This window comes from Gymnodraco acuticeps, unplaced genomic scaffold, assembly GCF_902827175.1.
Source record: "Gymnodraco acuticeps unplaced genomic scaffold, fGymAcu1.1, whole genome shotgun sequence".
Lineage (NCBI taxonomy): Eukaryota > Metazoa > Chordata > Actinopteri > Perciformes > Bathydraconidae > Gymnodraco > Gymnodraco acuticeps.
The window spans coordinates 672,082-689,858 of NW_022990172.1; the positions used below are offsets into that span (position 1 = coordinate 672,082).

The 17,777-nt window shown below is 46.3% G+C and overlaps 1 protein-coding gene across 8 annotated transcripts in view; it reads right to left on the reverse strand.

The window, feature by feature from the left end:
• The window catches only part of lmo3 (LIM domain only 3), a 40,791-nt gene extending 35,462 nt beyond the window's left edge, over nt 1-5,329 (reverse strand). For 2 of the 8 annotated variants that reach the window (XM_034217663.1, XM_034217658.1), the window contains exon 1: nt 2,894-3,154. Coding sequence is in view for 1 of the 8 variants with exons in the window: in XM_034217656.1 (XP_034073547.1) it covers nt 2,308-2,368 (61 nt within the window). In the remaining 7 variants the exon portion in view is untranslated. Of the gene's footprint in view, nt 1-443; nt 559-2,307; nt 2,670-2,893; nt 3,155-4,746 lie in introns of those variants that run through there. The other 6 variants (XM_034217664.1, XM_034217659.1, XM_034217656.1 and 3 more) reach the window with 6 other exon arrangements.
• Nucleotides 5,330-17,777: the final 12,448 nt, after the last annotated feature.

Sequence of the window (17,777 nt, forward strand, 5' to 3'; positions counted from 1 at the left end):
AAGTGGACAAAAATGTGTTCCAGTTTACTGAAAAGTACTTAAAATTAAGTATGGATATGGGACAGTCTTTTTGTTTGTTAAATATGAAACAATATTTTCTAACTTTGAGAACACACACGACCAGTGTGAGCTGTAAACATCTCCGGTAAGGAATGGTTTACTTTAATTCTGAAATACAAACGACTTTCACTAATTACTCTAAGAAGACGATCACACACACACACACACACACACACACACACACACACACACACACACACACACACACACACACACACACACACACCACACACACACACACACACACACACACACACACACACACACACACACACACACACACACACACACACACACACACACACACACACACACACACACACACACACACACACACACACACCACACACACACACACACACACACACAACACACACACACACCTTGTAAAACAGGTGTGGCGGTCACTGTTACTCGAAAACACAAATAAAGTATCTTTAAATAACAGTTAAAAAATCCAGTGTTCAAAACAAGTTACTAGTCCCAGTAAAATACCCGCGATGGACTAAAAAAGGAGAAGAAGTGAATGCAGATCTGACATTACAAACCAAAACAGTCCTGTTAAACTGCTGTGAGAGCAACAAGCAGCCCACACAGACACAAAGCCACAGTTTCACATTTCTTCCAGGACTTTTTTTTTTTTTTTACATTGACCTCCTGTGTTTAGAGGGGCGTGGCTACAGACGAGGAGCTTTGCAAGCGGCCTGTATTGTTTGGCCTGAGCTGACTGTGGAGAGCCTTTGTTGGCCCATTGGGAGCCAGGAGAAGAGGGGTGGGGGGGACAATGTAGCTTCGCACCGGCTGGAATTAGTATTCTCCTACCATTCCCTGAGGAGAGGCACACCCCCACTACCCTTTGTCCCACCATTCACCACACACAACACACACACGCTTGATATTTAGCATGTAGTTTCAGCTTTCATTTCAAATACTGAAACTAACTTTTTTTTAGGATTCCAGTTCAAATGTGTCCATTTACAGTTAGAAAGACACTGTTTTACTTCCAATTCATTCATTATGACTATTGGTATAATGATAATGTAGTGTCTCCTTTAATTTCACAACAACACCTGGTCATGGAAGTAGAAATAATGTAATCTATTAATTTTGAACTGTCTGAAGTGACACAATCTTGAATCCGGTGTCTAATTTTGTACATAAATAACATGGTGGAGTTGAGAACAAGCACTTTTCTTCAATGAGTTTCAATGTTTTGGATAAAACTATACCTGAGATGCATCAAATGAGCATGAAAACACTGAAACTATGTCTTATTTTGAAAGAAACCTGTCACTACTTGTTCCTTTTTTCTTCTCCTGCCACACAATCTAGCATATTTAGTGAGAAATCATTCGCACAGACATACTATCAAACAGGTTGCAGAGTGAGCAGCTCATTTGTTCCACGGGTTGGGGCTGTTGATTTGTTAATTGGCTGGATTTAGAGAGCGGTGCGCGCGGCTGCTCTCCTGTTCAGCGCCACTGATCCGTCCAGCCTCGTTAACACTACAAAGTCCCCGCTACTCATTACCAAACCAAAAGAAGGGGGGGAAAAGAGTTTCGACTCCCCCCTTTTTTACTGTGCAATCAACTCGCATAGAAGAGGAGAAGCATGGCAGGAATTTGACCACTTCGCTCTTCCGATTGCCGAGGGGAAGTGCTGAACAAAAGCTTCATTTTCCATAAAGGAAAGGGAACCACAGCTGCTCTCGGAGCCCTAATGATATCGGTTTTGTTTGCGCGCTGGCTCGTATCCTCCCTTCCCACTCTCTCATTGTGGACCTGAAGGCTGCTGCGCGTCCTCGGCATGCACATGGAGGCGATCATCACCAGCGGATGGAGGATGATGGAGGAATAGCCTGATTTTCTCAGCCCCAGCTGTTCGCCAACGAGATGCTGACATTTCACCCTTTCAGTTTAATTACTGTTGCCATGGCAGCGGAGTCCTGGTAAAGGCCAATAACGGTTTTAACACACACTCAATTTGCCATGCAGCTTTGACAGGCACTGCACTGTGTGATCACCAACATAACACCAGAGCACGTATAGGCTATGTAATGTGATGTCTTGGTGAAATGCTGGAATAACAGATAGCCTACTGGATCAGGTTAGAGCAACAGCAGGTCAGACCTGGACTCGTCGCCTTTCGACGCAGAGAGATGCTGCAACTTGCCGTCGCAGAGCACACCAAAACACACATGAAAACGTGCCGATAATACAAGCCGAAGCGCCAAAGTCAGCGTCTTACCGAAACTTTTCTCCCTTTTCTGCATTTGTTGAACCGCTGAAGCAGCCGAAGCACCCACCATGCAACCCGGAGCCCCTGGTCCGGAGAGCAGCTGTCTGCGGGCAGGCAGGCAGGCTGGGGTCGGGCTTTGTTAGATGGGGAACAATCCAACACGGCGACCGGGTGAGGAATGAAGAGAAAAAGAGAGAACAACCGGCGAACAAAAACGGAGCTGCTCGCCGTCGTCGGTCGTCACTCGGCGTGTGAGAGCACGGTTATCGCCGAGCGGAGGTGTATGAGCGGAGAGAGGCAGGCAGCGAATGACAGGACGACAAAGAGATGCTTCCCCTCTGCGGCGCAGAGACCATCTAATCCTGCTGGCCACATTACAGGCTGCTGCACGCTGCTCTAATCAGCGCTTTGACGTACCAGCAGCAGGCATCTGCACACAGTCGTCTCTCTCCCCCCCCCCCCCCATCACCACAACATGCTATTACAAAACTCATTCTCACCCACATTGCGTGTTTTTATATATCACATCCCCTGCACTCATTCAGTTTGGTTACAATTTAAATTTAAAACGCTAAATAATAGTATTTTGTCTCACCTTTCTAAACAAGTTAAGCAGAACTGATCTCTTCCAGCAACGGATCCAGCTCCTCTGAAGGGAAATAAAAAGTTCACCAAACTGATCTTCGGGATGGAAATAATGAGCTCCACGTGGATCAAGGGGCCCAGTTAGTGGAAGAGTGCCCAGCAACAGGTGTTCAGCCGAGAGAGTGCGGTGCTCAGGCCGGACGTCCCCAAATGTTTCACAGAGAGTGGCGAGAGAACCGGGGAAGACAGGCTTTATTATCTCCAAACCCCCCCCCCCCCAATCCCTCACCGGTGAGACATTACACCGCCACGATAAGGTCATTCACTTATTACCAGCCGCTCCACTATATGACGGAGAGCATACATCGCGTGCGCGCCCCCGGAACGCCCATTTCCCGTAACGTCCTTCAATCTTTAGAGCCGCGGGTGCGCGCAGACGCACGGCGCTCGTTATTTTACAGACACAGAAACACATGTATAGTCTGGGGTGCCCGAAGAGCATGGCATGGCATTAATTTAAGATGGAAGTGCTGCGTTCAGGGGCATGTTATTGTGCAGGAAAAAAAACGGTTTCTTCTGACACCTGACTGACAAAACAGAGAACATTCAGATTTGGAGACTGGAGATTGATGACAGCATGGTGTAAAGACGGTACCCTGGATGTGTTGGATTCAACCAGGCTACTTAAATATGTTATTAATTATCAAAAAGAGCAAAAAGAGTACCATTTCTTCACACGTGATTTTGTTTAACATGGTTTTTTAATTCCCTTCAATAAGAGACTAGTCTATTAGAAAATACCTCAAATAAAGAGGAAGCAGACAAACTATTATGGATAATTAAATCAATCTTCGCCGAGGTCATTGATTCCTCTTTCTCTTGCATTATTTCTCCATGCGCGCACACGGCGTCATGTGAGGTCCCGGCTCCACAGTGGCAGCCGGCCCCGGACTGATGACCGCCTCTCCACACTCTTTATTTAAATCATTCCTGTAATTAAAAAGGACGAAATTATTCTGTGCCCTGTTTGTGAAACATCGATTGGCGACCCAGTTTAGACAAGATGAAGCCCACATGTTAGGGCACTGTGCCCCCACACCTCATCCCCATCCAACACACAGCCTGACAAGTTATTCCCTTAAATATTCTTGCAGGGGAAGATGGAGGGAGGGGAGGCTGTGGGAGGAGGAGATACAAGTCAATAGTTGGCATGCGGCTCCAGCCTAAAATGCAGCGATAATGAGATGGGTCATAAAATGCTCTCTGCGCCATTATGAGTGATGAGATGCATTAAAGCTGACAGGGTATTACCTGCCAGTAATTAGGTTTTGTCATGGATTGAATTATTTCAAGGCGGCCTATCTTGGTAATCATGCAATTTTCTGCAGAGTGTGTGTGGAGTGTGTGAGGCTGCCACCTCTCTCCCGGTGCCCTCCAGCCGGTTATTCATCCTCCGTATGAATGGGAGAGGGAGAAAAAAAGGCAGCGATGGAGGAGGAGACAGTCAAACGGCACGGATTAAGTCTCTTCATCCCACGGAGGCACGCACATGTATTAATCCATCATATATGCGCAAATGGAACGCTTGTACCTGACCTAAACCTTGCATCCCAGTTTCTAAAGAAGACAGGGAATGACAGCTGGGACATGCACCAAAACACATCATCACCAACACCGGATTCCTTTAACCCAACACTGTGTTATTTACAGATGCAGCCTGTTTGGGGACACGCCAGAAGTGAAGTGTCCTCCCATCTGTATCACCGAGCTGTGTTTGTTTTCTTGTGGAGCTCACTTTACGCGCAGCTCTAGTCCTGCGTAAACTCACATCCCATAAACACACACAGAGGACCAACCACGTACCTTTAAGTACAGCCAAGGATGCCCCAAAAGAAATTCTCCGGGTCGCTGCAGCTGTCTTCTTCTTCTTCTTTTAAAAGTGTCCACAAGGCAACTTTTCTCAGACTCCAGATCTTAAGGAAACTTTTGCGACAGGAGTTAAGAGAACTTCTCCGCCTTGAGTTTCACCTTAACCTCGGCTCCCCTACGTGTCCCGGCTCACAGGTCGTCTCTCGTCGTCCCCCTTTAGCTGCTTCTCCTCCTCCCTGTCTCTTCCGTGCGTCTCTCTGATTCTCTGGCTGGAAACAAGCGGCGGAGAGTGGAGCCTCCTCTCCTATTTAAGCCCTTCCACCAGGTCCCCAGTCAGCAGCACACTCCAGCTCATCCAAGAAGCTGACAAGCACCGTTAGGGAAGGCAGCGCATGTTGCTCTAATGGACCTCATTAAGCTCTACTTACAGATGTTCTCTTAACATAATTGATCTGCAGCGAGTTGAGAGGACGGCAACCTATTCCCCAGCCCCCAATTATGGCCCGGTAATTAGATCCCCAACCTCCAGTTCTCCACATTCACCCTTCTAACATTCCGAAATATCAAAGTATCTCTTTCTCTCAAAGCGACCGCCCCCCCACAACCTCCACCACCTCACCCCCATGTCTCCTCCCTCCTCCTCCCCCTCCCACCCACAAGACACTATTGACAGTCAGATCTGCTAACCTTTGTAGTGTAGCCAGACTTAGCAGTGCACTCACTCCAATTGACAGAGCTCACTCACTCTTCTATTCCTCCTTCCTTGCCTTTTTTTCTACCCTTTGGGAGATGGGGGTGGGGGGGAGTCAGAGCGAGTGGCACAGATGGAGAGAGAAAAAGAGGGTAAGGAGGGAAAGAGTAGGTTAGCACTTTCCATAAAGGATTGTAATGATAATATCTGTCAGGGGAGGATCTTTTTTTTCCATAGTGCTTTTTTATCTTAAATAATTCCTCTCAACTTTGAAGAGAGGGAGAAAGAGGGAGGGGTGTTGTAACCGGTGAGGACAGATAGTGCAGCTTTTATAATGCCAATGAGTGCCACTCCTTTCACCCATCTAATTAGCCAGAGTGCTAAAACAGAAAGCACTTGGGGAAATGGTAATGTCAAGCTAGTGCATGTTAAAAAGAAGACAAATATCCACAGTGACAAATAAAAATAAAAACTATTTGCGATGGGGTGTAATCAAGTATTTTAGGAGCAAGCAGTGGCGGATAAAAATGTTCTCAAGTCTTTATGTTGTCACAGATGTACTGCGCGTCGTTTTTCTTGATATCTGGATTCATGACCCAGATTGAAATGTTCGTGTGTGTGTTTCCACAACAGCACATAAAGTGAAACTCCAGCACTGAATGTGTGATGCCTGCAGCTCCTGATTCGAGGACATATCTTAAGTGTGACAGTGATAGTAGATCCGTGCATGCATTACTTGTGATTGAGATTCAGAAATCTGAAGATATTCCCTTATTTTTGTCAACAAATAGTGTGTGTATCAACGTCTGGCATATAATGTTCTTCAGCGTCATAGAGCTACGTTGTACCCACAAACATGACTGGGAGCAACAGTTTCAAAACGATGCAAATTAAAAAAACATCTTCGCCAAACACCAAATGTGGATTCATCCGCCAAAGAAAACAGTCCCCAAAATAAAAATGTTCCTTCCTTCTGAGAAATGTGTGTTTAAGTTATCAGCTGTTTTATGAAATCATTTAATACATTTTAATTATAGTCAGTTTTCAGTAGTGAGAAAATGGTTGTGTTATGTTGTCTTTCCACATTGCTTTGATGGATTATGAACACAGAGAAGTCATCATAGAAAGCAAATGATTGCTGATGGCCAGTATCAGCTGTGGTCTTTCACTTCGTTCAAATGCAAATCCTGGTAGAGAGGCCAGGCAATCAGTCGACCTTTTGTTAGTGCTGGTTATCAAAATTAAGCTTTGTGTATCTCCAATTAAGAAGATTCTCATACGTCCATGTAAATTCAAGAATTAAATAATGCTCTATTAGATGAGAAATAATGTCTGGCTGTTTAGCTGCTATACAATGCACACCATCTATTCTCATCTTGTGTCTGTCTGGTGCTTTTGCCAGGTGTAGAGAGGGTTTTTAAGAGGTTTCCTAGCGGCTGCTGCTGTTGATGAGTGGATTTTTCAAAACCAAAACAGTATCTCAGAAATCCTGAAACCTTCCATAGAGCTGAGCGGAATTGCTGAGTTGATAATATGTCTCTGTGGGTGTGTGAATACTTTTCAGATAGCACACACCTGACTAACTATTACAAAAATAAGAATTAGTGCATTCTCAAAAATAGAAACATCACAAAAATACTCTAAAAGCAACATTCCTGTTCAGGAGTCAGTAATTACACTTAAGTTAACAAGAGTACGGTACACAAAATGAGCCCTTTAAGTGTTTTATGCGCCTATATTATTAGATTATTTCTGATGTATTTAAGCATTTAGGCACAGACGTTTGTCATGGTAAAGCTACTTTATCAGGTCATTTAATTGATAAAAATGAACAATATTTAACCAAATAATCTTTTTTGTAGCTGCAAAATAATGGACTTGTAAAAATAATCAAACAATAGTTTTGTACCAAGTATTTTTTTTTTGTTGAGAGCATACTGTAGGAAGTAGCAGCCTGACACTTACACATTCTCCTTCTCCCACCTACTCTTTGATATGTTACCAAACTAACTGACAGCCATATAAATGGAAGCCATACAACCTTAAAAAGTGTAAAAAAAAACTCTCACTGTGTGACAGAGTTAAACTTGCTGACAGTAGCTGTCTGCACTCACTGCTAAGACCGTTCACGACCATAAACCCATGTACTTGAAGTGACTCCACTCGGCTGCTGCTGATACCAGCTCTCTTACACACGTGCTGTCCTTGACACTTCCTGTACATGCTAACCTACATACAGTATGACAGAAAATACAGGAAAAAACACTTGAGGGCTTTGGGGTTCATCAGATTCATCCATGTAACAGAGTCAGACAGTGGACTAAGTGCCTGTCAACTTGAGGATACTATTCTTGATTCATGCTCTTATTTTTGCTAGTCATGATGTATAACATTTATACAAGTCTTTAGATTGTCATGTATTTACTGTAAAAATGAAATAGCAAAACATAGCATTGATTAGAATCAGGTTTATTAACAAGTAGTGTTAGAGATAAACTCACTCTTTAGGGAACTTTGGGATTTTAGCCTTTGCAGACCATTTACATGCACTAAAACCTATAGGTTACTTACGTAACCCCAGTTCTCAGAGTAACATGAAATGAGATGTCTCACTATGGGATGCGCCTCATCGCGGAGCAAACGGAAGCATCAATCTCATTACGCCAATCCTGATTGGCTGGTGATCTTGACGTCAGCGTCAGGGAATTCACCCCCTATAAGTAGCTTGCGCCACGACGCATGCGTCATTCAAAATAAGCACCTCTTCTCGCTTCACCATAGCAAGGAGGGCCGTCTGGTGAGACATCTCACTTCATGTTACTCTGAGAACTGGGGTTACGTAAGTAACCTATAGTTCTCATTCATAACACTCCGTTCGATGTCTCACTATGGGAAATTGTAGCTCCCGTATTGTCAGACGAGCTTATCTCGAAAATCACCAAACCAACCAGAACTTAGCAGGTAGAGCTCTGACTCAACCAGGTGCCCAGCACTGCTTGAGTCACACTGGGAGCAGAACGTCCAGCCTGTTAAGAGGCGGGCAAAAGTGAGCGGCGAGGACCAGCTCACCGCTGCACCAATGTCTTGGATGGGAGACATCCTGGACAGAGCCCAGGATGCAGCCAGACCCTAAGTCAAAAGAGCTCGCGGACCCGAGGGTGCCTGCGAACTCTGACTCGTATGAGCCCCAAAGCAATTGCTTCCACAAACCAGTGGGAGAGCCGTTGCTTAGTAACAGGCTTGCCCTTATAAGGGTTAGCCCAGGACACAAGGGGTTGGTCATTATGACGAAGCACCCTTGATCTGTCCCTGTACGTGCGTAGAGCACGGGCTGGACACGGCAAATCCGGCCGCTGTTCCCCGGAGGAATACAGTGGCGGGGAGGATGCCTCAATGTCAAATGTGGTACCTGAACCAACCGCCTTAAGATAAAGGCAGGGTTGGGCTTCAACCACACTCTGTTTGCCCTGGGGTGAACTGAGTGCATGAAGACTGTACAGATAGTGCATGAGTGCCACTGGCTCGCTTGGCAGCTGCCAGGGTCAGCTTCATGTCACACTGTATTCAGATTGTACCACTCACGGGCCAGGCCCATAGAGCCAAGCTCTCTGGGTGTGGGTGAAAGATCGCCCCCCCCGCTTGGGACAGTATGTCCCTGCGTAGTGGGAGCTGCCATGGCTGCCCGCACAGCAGCTGATATATCTCCGCTAGCCAGTACATAGCTGGCCAGTGCGGAGCTATCAGGATAAGTGTGTGGCGTTGCTCTCTCACTCTGGCCAGAGTTGGGGGTATCAGAGCCAGGGGTGGGAACGCGTACAGAAGGCCCGGGGGCCAATCGTGCGCGAGTGCATCCACGCCTAACGGTGCATTTAGATTGCGCATCGAAAAGAACAGCTGACACTGAGCGTTGTCTTTCGATGCGAACAGATCCACCGCGGCTCTGCCGTAACGCACCCACAGCTGGCTCACAATCCTTGGATGTAGAGTCCAGTCTGCATAAAGTGGTATACCTCTGGACAGTAGATCTGCCCCGAGGTTCCTCACTCCCGGTACGTGCGTCGCTCTCAGAGAGAGGAGACGTCTACCGCTCCATAGGATCAGTTTGCGCGCCAGTGTGTGTAACTGGAGAGAACGCAAACCCCCTTGGCGGTTAATATACGATATTGTGGTCGTATTGTCTGTCCTCACGAGGACGTGATGTCCCCTGAGGAAAGGCAGAAAGCGTTTTAGGGTGAGAAACACTGCTAAAAGCTCCAGGTAATTTATGTGCGCCCGCTGGAGGTCTCTGCTCCAGAGACCCCTCACCGGGCGACCGTCATAAATACCTCCCCAACCTGTCAGACATGCGTCCGTGGTGACCACTTTCCGTGAAAGGACAGCACCCATAGGCACACCTCGTACTAGAAAAGTCGGGTGCAGCCAGTGGCGCAGTGCCATTACCATGGCGAGCGGGGTTTAGTTTTAGGGCGGCCAACCAGCGCTGAAACTCCCTCATGTGTAAGCGTCCCAGTCGTACGACCAGGATGGCTGACGCCATGAGCCCCAGCAATCGCAGGCATGATCTGAAGAGAACATGTTTGCGCAGCTGGAAAAGAGCGAGACAAGCTCTGAAAGCTTTCACTCTTTCCGCTGACAAGCGAGCTGAAAAGGGCACCGAGTTCAGGCGTAAACCAAGGAAGAGTATAGTCTGCGCGGGGCACAACATGCTCTTCTCTGTGTTTATTATGAAACCCAGGTTGAGCAGGTGCTTTACGAGGACATTTGTCTGCGTAACAGCCTCCTGCTCCGACTGTGCGAGAATCAGCCAGTCGTCCAGGTAGTTCGCCAGGCGAATACCCTGTTGTCTTAACGGGGCTATCGCGGCTTCCGTACATCGTACAAACACCCTTGGACTGAGAGACATACCGAAGGGGAGTACTCTGTATTCATAACAGATCCCCTGAAATGCGAATCTCAGATATTTCCTGTGTAGGTAATATACTGGGATGTGAAAATACGCATCTTTCAGGTCGACTGATGTAAACCAGTCGTCTTGTCGCACGAGCCGCAGCAGAGATGTGTGAGTGAGCATTCTGAACTTATATCTGTTTAGATATTTGTTCAGAGCCCTCAAATCAAGTATTGGCCGAATTCCGTTCCCTCCCCGTTTGGGAACGAGGAAGTACTTGGAATAGAAGCCGCCCTGACTCTGCTCGGCGGGTACAATAGATATAGCCCTCTTTTCTAGGAGTGAGAGAATCTCTCTCTCCAGAATATGGGATGACTCTCCTCGGGCCTGCGAATGCAGAATGCCCGAGAAGCGAGGGGGGGTGACGGTGACTTGGAGTCTGTAGCTCCGTGTAACTGTCTTGAGAAACCCAGGCAGATGTCGTGAGCATCTCCCGCTGTATGCTCCTTAGAGCCAGCTGAGATGTCACGTCTCTTCCCCTCTGAGTCTCTATTTGTTGTGTTATGGGGCCCTCCAGTGTCTGAGCACTGTGGTGCCCCATTTCGACAATCCCCACCGACACAGCGCATGCGCGTGGCGGTGGTGCCCTTACAGCTCCAGCCGGCACTGCGCATGCGCGTGACGGTGGTGCATTCACGACCCCAGCCGGCACTGCGCATGCGCGTGACGGTGGTGCCTTCACGACCCCAGCCGGCACTGCGCATGCGCGTGACGGTGGTGCCTTCACGACCCCAGCCGGCACTGCGCATGCGCGTGACGGTGGTGCCTTTACAGCTCCAGCCGGCACTGCGCATGTGCGTGACGGTGGTGCCTTCACGACCCCAGCCGGCACTGCGCATGCGCGTGACGGTGGTGCCTTTACAGCCCCAGCCGGCACTGCGCATGCGTGTGACGGTGGTGCCTTCACAGACCCGTCAATTGTCCGCCCTTTGAGAGAGGCCGTAGCTGCTCTCAGAACAGTTGACGGACTGTTTATTGTTTTTATTGTTTTTCTTTTCATTTTTTCGAGCTGCGCCCTTGGCTTGAAGCCTGGATGCGTCAGCGGAAAATGTTTTATGACAGAAAAATCAATAAGTGTGTGACATGTGTTTATGCTGACTTGAGGATGGTGTTGAGGCATCTCTCGAGGCGGCGGGAACACATTTAGAGCTGGGGAACCGTAGACTTCCAGCTCTGTCACAGAGGGGAGAAGGAGGGGCTGTCACGCCGCTCGCTTCTTCTTCCTCGACTGCTGGCCGAAATTCTGGGTTGGCTGCGCCTGGGCTGCAGCCGGAACCGGAGATTTTCTAGGCCAGCTCGCCCTCGTCCCCTGCCTGGGCTGGGGACTCGGGGCGGACTGCGACCTCTGCGTTTTTGGTATTTTGAACCGAGCAGGGTTCGGAGCAGCTTGGACGAAGGGCTGCCGCTGCCAAAGCAGCGGCTGGGCCCTTTGAGGGAGGCAGAGGTGGAGGGCCTCGTCCTCCTTCTTTTTCGACTCGCATCTCCTCTGCATGGAGGCAAGAGCGGAGCCAAAAATCCCCTCGGGAACGATGGGCATGTCAAGCACATCCTCCTTTTCCCGGTCTTGGAGGTTGGTGAGGTTGAGCCATCTAGCTCTTTCCTGCACCACCACGATCCCCATTGTTTTGCCCGTGGCCTGGACGGCGCAGCGTTGGACACGGAGACAAATGTCTGTGACCGCGGCCAACTCATCCAGAACGGCCGGTCCAGGATTACTCAACATATCCTCACAGAGCTCCGCTTGGTATGCGGTTAGCAGTGAGGAAACGTTCAGAGCCCTGGCGGACAACGCTGCGGCTCTGTAGGACCGTTCAGTCATGGTCGACTGGAAACGGTCCACCTTCGCTGGCAGCGTGGGGTTCCTTCTTGGTGACGGGCCCATCCTCGGTAGGAGGTGGGCTGCCACCAGCAGTTCCATGGGCGGTATGCGGAGCAGGCCGAGCCTCTGCGGGCGAGACCATGGTGAGGTCTCGCCGGGAGCTCCCACCTGGTGAGGCGTGGGGCTCCGTTCCCGCGTCTCTTGCCGCCACCGGGTCCCGGCCTGACACGGCGTGGGATCCCGGTTCCGCAGCTGCCGCTGTTAGTGAGCCCCAGACCGACACAGTGAGGGGCTCAGTCTCTGCGGCGGACGCCCCCGTGTCTTGATTGCCAAACGGAGAATCAGTGGACATGAGGGAGTCCTGTTCCAACAAGCTAGCTTGGTGTGCTAGCCGTCGGTGGAGGCTCTTTCGGGTGAAACGGGCACAATGCCCGCACGAGCCGGGGTTGTCGATAGCCTCCTGGGCGTGTTCCAGCTCGAGGCAGGACGAGCAGACCTGGTGTGAGTCTGTGCCTGCTATCTTCAACCCGCAGCCGCATGACCGAGCCTCCGAGTCCCTGACTCCTCTGGTGTGAGGGGGAGAGGCGTCCATCTTGTTCGCCTCGTGGCGTGGAGAGGACCCGCTCGTAACAGGTACGTCGTTGAGAGAAAAAGTGTTACCAACCCGTCCTTAATCCGGAGAAAAAGGGACGGTGTGGGTCCTTTGTTCTCAAAGAATATTGACTGGTGTGTCAATATACTTCTAATCCTTTTCTCCTCCGTGAGAGAGAAAAAGAAAAGCGTCCTCGCTATCGTGGTGTCGGTAGTAAGGGGAAGCTAGCTAGCAAAATCAAAACCTTACCTTACTTTCCGGGGAAAGAAACGGCGAGGTCGATTTTAATACTAACTGGCGTTAGTATTACCGTCTTCTTGCGAAGCAGAAGGAGTAGCCTGCGAGCGCCCGTCGACCGAAATGGTTATATTTGGGTTCAGTCTGTGGACCGTTAAGCTTGTCCAGCTACTATAGAGATGTGCTCTGAAGCGAGAAGAGGTGTTTGAATGACGTATGCGTCGTGGCGCAAGCTACTTATAGGGGGTGAATTCCCTGACGCTGACGTCAAGATCACCAGCCAATCAGGATTGGCGTAATGAGATTGATGCTTCTGTTTGCTCCGCGATGAGGCGCATCCCATAGTGAGACATCGAACGGAGTGTTATGAATGAGAACTATATAAACACACTACAGGAAAGGGAATACCCCAAAAAGCACAATAGGGCCCCTTTAATTCCATTTGATACCCGCCTGGTAATGTACATTGCACTCTTATGGCTCGTAATGTGTGCAATGCCTTAAACATATGAACCTTACAAACTTGAAAGTTAGATACATTAAAAGGGAATATAACACTTACCTTGGACACTAAAACAAAGCAGCTGTCACAAAAATGACAATATTTCCCTGGGTAATGTAGTGGGTTAGTAATAATCCCAACCCTAACCCTACTCAAGACAAGTATATACTACAAGATTAACATTTAGTGAATACACTTGGGTGCGGTCCTCCACTGGTTTTTACATAACAGTGAGATGACAATACAATCAATTACATACTTTTCTTGTTAATTTGAACTAACTGTTACATTTTTGGGCTATTGTCCTTTTAACCTACGTCTTTTTTCTGTAATTTAGCTCTGGTTTTAACACAGTCGATGTGTAAAACATATGACAGGTGACTCATAGCATTTTCCAGAGAAACACCTCACCGATAGCAGGTGTTTAGAACAGCTGACGTAAAGGTTTTCACGAGTTGGCTGTTGGATTGAGGAAGTAGAGCATATTGATATCAAGCTGTCACGATTACCAGATGTAAGTGGTTTATCCCATCAGTACCATTTTAGATGTCTGTCCTTCCAAGAGAATCTCCTCTGAGGGTTTTGACATTTACTAGAGGACTCTCCAGTCCCTCTCTACTATCACTCTTCTCCTATAGAGGAGTCCTCACAGGCCGACGAGGAGCTTAAGGATTGGATACTGCAGCTGGTCCTCCAACCCCTCACACACACACACACACCCTGGTTTGCCCCAGGGGGATAAGCCAGGGGACTGTCTACACTAACGACCAGCAGAGCCTCTCCTTAAAGTCACACTCAGTAATTGCTGCCAGTATACGACCTTGAAGTGGGGTCAAGGGATACGTAATTTTAATGACAACTTTTCCTCTCCCCCGCAGGCCAATTTTGTCTTTTGGCAGAAAGAGAAGTGGCAGAGCTAAGTTCCTAAGCCATCTTTCCACACAAAATCTGGAGAATCACCTTCGGTAATAGGTCAGAAGGGAGCCCTCCGAATCTAAAGAATAGCTGGGCCAAAGAGTATTGACCCTTCTTATTACTCCACTGAGAGTTAATGGAGATTATTTAATTCAAGCGTCTATTCATTTAGTCAGAATATAAAACGAGAACAGCCGCAGTCAAAGAGCGGGGACTTTGGTAATAGGCAGTCTCATTCTCTCTGAGTCGGAACTGGAAATAAAAGACTGTGGCAAGCTACATTTTCACCTTTTGGAAACACTGCACATTCATACATCAGTTGTGTTTACTTGGTTGTAGCAGAACAGTAAAAGTATGATGTAACATTGTGGAAAGTCAGGGTGGATGGATGGTTATAAAAAACAGAACCCTTTACCCAGGAGTCCGGTATACATGTCCTGTTAGAGAACAAAGTTAATGGTCAGTTACGCAACATACTTAAATTATGTTGCATTCGTAATGTCCTTAACTTCGTAACAAGGGTACTTATTTTAACCCAAAACATGATCTTAGGTTTCCTGACCTTAACCAAGTAGTTTCCTGTGAAAAGCAGAAGTTTAGAAAAAACATCGTAAGCAACAAATGGAAACTGACACATACCAAAGTCACGCTCTCTAGGGCTTCATAGATTATCCCTGTTTAAAGGATAGGGCTACCGTATGTTAAATGGAGTGAGAACGTGTTGTAAAGACACAAAATAATTGTGTACTCTCAATATGAAAATAGGCCTTAAACTATACGACTATATAAACCTTTGCGTTATTGATGTAAACAGCTGCTTTTTTTTACGTCAAGACCAGAAAGGCGTTTGTTTCTGTGATTATTTAACTATATTCTGGTGCTTGTTGTAAAAAAACTGGTTGATCTGTTGTGGGTAATTGTGTCTTGACAGTGTGTAACATCACTCCAATTAGAGACAGCAGATGGAACAGGTATAGCTGCTGCCTGCAGATGGCTGTAAAGAGTGTCACCAGAGTAAAGGAAAGGCCAACCGTACGGATGCTCATTAATCTTTATTCTGTGGCATTAATGACATGATCAGAATAGAACAGAAGTTTCTTCTCCTGCTTGATCACTTGTCAAACAAATACAACACAAGATAGTGTTTGTGTGATTTAAGAGATGTTTGAGTGTCTTTACAAAATACAGGAACCAAAATATTCTAGAACAAAGAGGGTAGGTATAAACCTTGCCTGGGCAGCTGGGGGCAAGACCCACAATTATTGGCAACAAGTTTGCAATGCGCTACTGGATTGCCATCACCACACCCTGTACTGAACCTCTGTCCCACTGGGGCGGATATTGCACAACATAACCATTTTGAATTGTATTTTAATGGAATGAAAAGACAGAAGTAGGCCTCCTGAATTACTGAGCTTAGATTCTAAATGGGTAGGCCTAAAGAATAACACTATTCTGCCCTTACTAGAATGTTTGAATGATTCCTAGCTTGGCAGACAGCTTAACATTGTCTTCAATAAACACCCAGGAGACAGCAGGTCAGTTTAGGATGTTTATCTCTTTTCTTACTTCATTTAATTGAATTGTAAAACAAAAAACAACACACACATTTTACAAGGTGTTGCTTGATTGTTGTCACATTAACAAACACTCAATCCAACCATTATATAAATACACAAGATTTAACAAACATTGTACACAGTTGAATAACGATTAGCATTGATGCTAACTAAACATTTGATCTCCCATTCACATGTTAACAGGATTAGTATTACTCATTGTTTTACAGTTTCTAGCACTTCAAGTCAACTGTTTAAATCAAGTGTGCATGTAACACAATGGATTGCTACTTACAGACATTAAGGCCCTTGGATTTCAGCTGGGAAAAGTCAATGGACACGGGAAACACAACCCATGTGCTTCAGAGGCAGCCAGAACCAGGAAACTATGGCAAGCCTTTATGGACATACAGTGCAAAACAGAAAACACTCTGCCTGCACTCTTTAAGGGGCAGAACAAAGAGTATTTTGTCTAATATTGCTGTGTCAGATCTTAATACGAATACAGATTGTATATGTCATAAAACCATTCGGATGACAGCTTTAAAAAGTCATGTTTTTGCGGTGTCTGAAACATCACATCGTTAATATCCATCATAGTGAGAGCTAAATCTGAAGGCTTTTAACCACTTCATTGTCAGTCAAGAGGCTGAATACGATAATCACGAGTTTATCCAAGTTTAGAGATACTGACAGTGGATGTCAATGAAATAGCGTTGGTGGTGTTCACAGCACTTAGACATGACTTAAAAAACTTCAACAGCAAAACAATTCAAGAAACAGTGTCCAAGTTAGGCTGGGTAATCATCAGAACATGCTGCTAACAGTTTTCAGAGGGACTGTTTATTCATGAGAAAAACATTTTGCAGTCAGTTCTATGAATCATCCTGAGATTTTAAACTACCACCTTAAGCCCATCATTTTGGGTTCTCGTGATTTGAAAAGAAGCAATTTCCTCTCTGCTTCAACACTACCTTCATTCTCCAGGAAGTATTTCTGTGGTAATCATGTGTTGGTTTGTAATCCACCTGCTCACCCTTGTAATGAACACTGTCATAGAGGATGAAATATCTTTAAAATTGAATGACTCAGTTTAATTTCAGGTAGGCTACAAGATGACATTAGTGTTGAAAAGAGATTGATGTTGGATTATATTGGGTAAATCTCTTGTGAACATGCTTTTCAAAAGAAAAAGCAATATATTCTAATCCCTACATTCTGAGAAATTTAAAATTCAGGGATTTATTGATCGGAAACACAATAACAACTTTTTACTCTGGCCCTCAATGCAAATTAGAGTTATGTACATACTATTGAATTAGGGTGGACATCAAAACAGCGCCTTTAAAATGACTGCAGAGTTGAATTATGTGAATATGTTATTGAAAAACAGACCTAACAAGGTCAAGACATCAGATTTTCCTTTAGCTGGAGGAAAATAAAGCATGTTTAAGAATCAGCTTAGGAAAAGACTTTTGAAGAATGCATTTCAGAAAGGTCTGAAATCGTATAAAAGAAGTTTGTTTGTATGCTTTTAATGAATAAGGTCTTTATGCGGTTGTTTAATACAGAAAACCAATACAACTAATTAGATTATATTCTATTAGTATCTCAGAACCAGACACAGACTCCCAGCATGTATCATAGGGTGCATACAAATGAACACATCATACTCAAAAACAATAAATAAACAGCACACACACACATTACTAATTCCTGCGCACAAATGAGCAATGCATGCAATCGAACCCATTGTTGTAGA